The sequence below is a fragment of the Bombyx mandarina genome, chromosome 17, assembly GCF_030267445.1.
Source record: "Bombyx mandarina strain Sakado chromosome 17, ASM3026744v2".
In the NCBI taxonomy this organism is placed as follows: Eukaryota; Metazoa; Arthropoda; class Insecta; order Lepidoptera; family Bombycidae; genus Bombyx; species Bombyx mandarina.
The window spans coordinates 16,201,041-16,207,040 of NC_143223.1; the positions used below are offsets into that span (position 1 = coordinate 16,201,041).

Below are 6,000 nucleotides of genomic sequence, written 5' to 3' on the forward strand. Positions count from 1 at the left end.
ACAAGATTAATATTCCAGCTTTTCCCGCTGTATACTTCATATGATCTGATATGATTCATTTAATAATTAATCCGTTATGGTGATGTCGCGCTTATTAAAACCAATTAATTTGTGTATAATTTGATGAAATGTAATACTTGTTTTGAAGAAATAATTAAATCAGCTTGCAAAGAGCTGGGATACTTTTACGAGATTGCTTTAGTGGAGTTCCAGAAGAGAAAGCCTTGTCCAAGGCGAGTTTCATTCTAGTTGCAGTTGGACGTAAACAATGACGTCATTATTTCATAACCCTGTATGCTCACAACGCCCAACCCTAAAGCTTTTTTACTGGCGTTAGGATATCTTATGGGTCCGCATGGTAAGTACTACCACCCTGCATATTTCTGCCGGAAACAACAATGCGTTTCGGTTTGAAGGGTGGGGCAGCCGTTGTACTGAAAAAAGTGAGAACTTAGAACTCATGTCTCGAGGTAGGTGACGAAATTAACGTCTTAGGTTTTTATGAGCTCCGCTAACCACTTAACACCGGGTGGGCCGTGAACTCGTCCACCCACTTAAGCAATTAAAAAAATCGTAGAGAGAGCGTACTCTCTCCTTTGCGAGCAGATACCGTAAAATTACTTGAACCAATAGATACCGTTGCGCTAATATAAAAACTCATAATTTCATAAAAGGTTTACCCCCTAAAGGTTTAGCAGAACGATAAATTACTACGAATCAAATAAATAAAAACAAAGAAAAAAGTGAATTCATTATGCAAATATAACAAGTTCGTGAGTTCGGATCGAGTTTCGTAAAATATGGTAATTCCCTTTTTTGGGGGCTTCCTTCCAAATGTAATGACTTAAGTGCAGTTTAAGAGTTTTGAAGGACGGCTGTAGCCTTCCGGGCGTAACTTGAAATTCATTTTAAGTTAACATTATTTATCGTTCGATTAAGCTGCAATAGCATACGTATTTTTGGTTGAAGAAATGAATGGAGTGGACATACCTAACCTTAAAACGCGAGGGGGAAGTCTGGATCGGTTTGAAAAAAGAAGACATGTTAATCTGAAGGCTTCGATAACTTTTTTTTTTTTATTTCTTGACATGCACGCTGTGGTAACAACAAGGCTTTATAACTAAGGTGGTCGCAATTGAATTGTACTGATAGCCGACATGTCGTCCACGCCGGAACTCATTAAGTGCTCTGTGGGATATCTAACAGCGGAGGCTTAAATACGACGAATATTAACATGGTGCTTTCTTAAAATTTTTATGTTCTCGTCCTCCTCCTTGCGTCGATAATCCTCATTGCTGAGGGTCGTGGCCTCCTCTAATAACTTTCTCCTGCATCATCTTGCGCCATCCCTGCCTGTCCTCGGCTGTGTGGATAGCAACGTGGACTGAGGTATTGAGAGTGGAGCGTATTTGGTCCGACCAGCGCATTGGATTTCTGCCTCTGTGCCTTCTCCCGCATACCTTGCCTGTCACCAGCAGCTTCTCCAGATTGTCATAGATACATTCTTCTTCTCCTACCTAAGCTGGTAGCCTTGAGAGGCTATGCCAGCGTATATACATTCATATTAGATGCCTAGTGGCTCCCTAAATTGGTGCCTGTCAAAAGTTCTGAACTCCAGTGTAGTGGATACACCGTATTACCTATTAGGCGCGGTTTTTCAGCATCAAAGAAAGAAAGAAAGAAAGAAAGAAATCATTTATTCTCCAAGCATAGTGAAAATGAGTTATTACATAAATTAAAAGCAGCGTGTATGCTTTGTCATTATTTGACATGCGAATTTTAGTGCAGTGCATAGTTATAATATTATATAATTTACCATTCATTCATCCATAATTCAATTAATAATTAAAAATCCATTTATTTTCAATGTCATCCCTAAGAAAATAATTTATGTGATAATAATTTTCACTAATAAGATTACCTTTTAGGTTTTTTTAAAAATTAAAATCATCTAAGTCTCTTAATTTCTTCGGTAGTTTATTAAATATCCTAACGCTTATACCTAGTATACTATTATTCTTTAATGTAGTTTTGGTTTTTGGAAAACATAGCTTATCGTCGCGTCGATTTCTGTTTGCCACATTAAAAAGTTTTGATAACGAAATTGTCCTTGGCACGGCTTATTTTAATATTTCCAGTGTTTTTATTATAGACAATTAAATTATTTATAGAACCAAAGACTGTTTATGTAACTCTTTTTATTGCTTAGATGAGTGGACGAGCTCACAGCCCACCTGGTGTTAAGTGGTTACTGGAGCCCATAGACATTCACAACGTAAATGCGCCACCCACCTTGAGATATTAGTTCTAAGGTCTCAAGTATAGTTACAACGGCTGCCCCACCCTTCAAACCGAAACGCATTACTGCTTCACGGCAAAAATAAGCAGGGCGGTACTACCTACCCGCGCAGACTCACAAGAGGTCCTACCACCAGTAAATTCCTAAATTCCAGTTTAAGTAAATCCCCATTTATTCCCAAGTCACCGGTTCAAGTGTTTTTTTTTAATAAATTAACATACTGTTTCTTTCCTTCCCAGATGCCCTGCTACCCAGCAGTAGCGTGAAGACATTTACGCAGTACACTTGGACGTTGTTAGTTACTGTGCAAGTGTCTATATTTGTGACGTAATTAATGGACACCCTACTATTTAACATACGTACGAAATGCTGTGAGTGATTTTAAGTCTTGTTTCTAGGTATTTAAGGTTGTAAATTAAGAGGTAATATTCATATTAAGATTGTCATGTTTTGCAGCGCTTGTCATAGAAATAATTTTGATTATTGAAAAGATTTTTTAAAAAAAGAGCTCAAAATTGTTTCTTCATAGAAGACTGTTACAGAAGACGGTGCAAACATAGTTATATCGGTTTAAACCAGAGTATTATCGTAAAGTCTACAGCTAGAGAGATGCTAAATGAACATTGATGGTATCGTGCATGATAAGGTCACATGGTTCGCCAGCAGAGTCCCGTCTGTTTCTGTCCCGAAGAAATGATGAATCCCAGTTTTATAGTGGGGCTACCATTCCATCGAGACCTCAATCTCATGTTACAAAGTACAAGGCGGCATTCACTTAATAACCAGGACTCCGCGAACTTATCCACGCATCAATCCAATAAAGAGATTTCCAGTAGAATGTCGAACCATTGCTAAAGACTACCATAACAAAGTGACGTGACATGTGGTCACATCCTAAATTTAATCAAAAGATATTTTGTATGTAGTACCGTCTATTGTTTGAATCTTATATCAAAACAAAATAATTCGTTTATGAGTAATTCAGTAGAAGATTGTAATTTAAATAATCCTGGAGCTCAAACTAGACTCAGAATCTAAACGGCAACTCCTTACCGGTGGTAAAAATAAGACAATATGTCGCTTGCAATACAGGTATAACCAGATTTAAAAGAGATTCTAATTTAATAAAATCAATACTGGACCAATTAGTGGCCAGAATGTAAAATTGAAAAATTAACATTTCAAAAATTAAAAATTTATCTTATATTGATTCCATAAAGTTTTTGTTTTACAGTTTCAATGAAATTCTAATATTTTTGTAACAAATTATAAATATCGTTATTACTCTTATGTAAATAGAAAAAGTTTATATTTAAGTTTTGAATTTAAATAAAAAAAAAGCTAATTAAATTAAGATTACATGTAAATGATAAAAGAACATAGATACATATTTTTCCACTATTTATTTGTTTGTGCACATACTTTTTAACTTTTTCAGTTAATAATAGTTACAATGATCACTACTATCTCTATAAATATACATATAAGAATATAGTTATATAAATATAAATATTATTTGTTATACGAGACGAGCAGATTTATTTAAAATAAAAATCAAAACATTTAATTACAATCACAGAAACCTCAATAATCTAGAACAAAATCATTAAAGCACCTCACTTATTGTACTATGATTATGTATTTCTAATATCAGTACTATTTACGTCAAGATCCCATCACTACTTCGATATCATCCGTTAGCAGTAACTATCAATCTTCACTTTTGAAATTAACAAAATAAGTATTACCGTGCTGCCAACTGCGCAGAAGTCACGGAAAATGTGAAACTATATTTACAATTTTTTTTATTTTTTTTATTGCTTAGATGTGTGGACGAGCTCACAGCCCACCTGGTGTTAAGTGGTTACTGGAGCCCATAGACATCTACAACGTAAATGCGCCACACACCTTGAGATATAGTTCTAAGGTCTCAGTATAGTCACAACGGCTGCCCCACCCTTCAAACCGAAACAAGATTCCAAGACATCATTTCGGGGGGTGAGCATTCACATTTAGAAATATTTTTGACCTTAGACGGACCAGAGGATCCGAGAGTTCATCTGCCCAATGGTTCTTTACGATTCTAGTTTTGGTTGCAGACAAAAGAGAAATGCTGATGCATTGATATAGAGTACTTAGATCTCTTTATCTGTACTAATACCAGAAACAAGTTGAGATTTATTCTTATCTTTTTTAAATCTTATTTAGGTACTTGTAAGAGCATAATTCTGAAGATAGGTTTAAGCCTATTTCGTTTTTACCATCTCACCATCAGCTGTTTAATAAATATATTCTTGAAACTTTTTCGTCTCAATGACAAAGGAATATAATTAATTAATTAATTTTACAATGCTTATTGTGTTCACAAGTAAAGATTTAATCTCAAGTTTCTTCTTTGAATATTATAAGTTAGGTACTTCAATATTAACTGAAGAGAGTTATTAACTTATTTATTTATAAACTACGTAACGAAGCTATCTCATCTTACACTAGAGGTACCTCTAAATTTAACGGAGTCACGATCTCACAAACTAGATCTCATTCAATATACTCACTAAGATTTTGTTTTACTGACTCCCTTCGCATCGTTTTTATCGTATGTAGGTTTTTTTTTATTGCTTAGCTGGATGGACCAGCTCACAGCCCACATGGTGTTAAGTGGTTACTGGAACCCATAGACATCTACAACGTAAATGCGCCATCCACCTTGGGATATAAGTTCAAAGGTCTCAAGTATAGTTACAACGGCTGCCCCACCGTTCAAACCGAAACGCATTACTGTTTCACGGCAGAAATAGGCAGGGAGGTGGTACCTACCCGTGCGGACTCACAAGAGGTCCTACCACCAGTAAAAGGTGGGTAGATTTCTTATTAATCTGGTATATGGTCACTATATAAGGTGACCACCAACACCTTTGGATATGAAGTCGAAGTTCCAGTGGTATTAAATTAACATCTCCTCAAACTGGACAAGACTAATGCGCGACTGAAATACAAATACTAAAGACACAAATTCACGTCACGTCCCACCGAAGACATTTATGCAAATTCCTAAAGCTTAGTTATGAAAAGAAATGTACAAATCTGTTTTATACCAGTAGTATGTTGTATCATACATTAGAATTAATAAATCACTTTATACAATTTACTATTTGGCTTGGATGCCGTGATTGTTATCAAAAGTATATTCTGCTCGTCTTTTTGTCCTTTGAAATAAATAGGCAATTACATTTAAAATGTATTTAAATTTACATTACTTGATATGTTACGTGATATATTCTGTTAAAATAAATGCAATATAAAGAAGATATTTTGCTCAAATTGTACGAAATATTATTAAGTTTTATAGAAGAAGTAAATTTGCTATAAACGCCCACGAATGTTGTGTACCTTAAGATATCATTATAAAAGGTAGATAGATATGAAATTTTGTAAATAAATATTTATGTAAGTCTGTCTCGGACGGACGGTGTTTTGTTTTGACGGCGTAAAAAAATTAAATTGTTATAATTTGATGTTTGAACTCTCAAACAAAAAAAAAATATATAATAATACTTCAATTATTTATTCATACTGCTTTGTTTTAGGTTGTGCTCGTATTTTAACTCGCGAAAGTCTTTTGATGATGAAATGATAAGTCAACCCTAAATTTACCAAGTTTAATGTCTTATTTACCAAACGTAATTACCTCACGCCCACCC

General features: G+C 34.8%; 1 protein-coding gene across 1 annotated transcript in view; it reads left to right on the forward strand.

Moving 5' to 3' along the window:
• Positions 1-2,760, forward strand: part of LOC114248060 (uncharacterized) — a 96,971-nt gene extending 94,211 nt beyond the window's left edge. The window contains exon 6 of the mRNA XM_028181177.2: positions 2,539-2,760. Coding sequence (XP_028036978.2) covers positions 2,539-2,630 — 92 coding nt within the window. The 3' untranslated portion in view covers positions 2,631-2,760. The remainder of the gene's footprint in view (positions 1-2,538) is intronic.
• Positions 2,761-6,000: the final 3,240 nt, after the last annotated feature.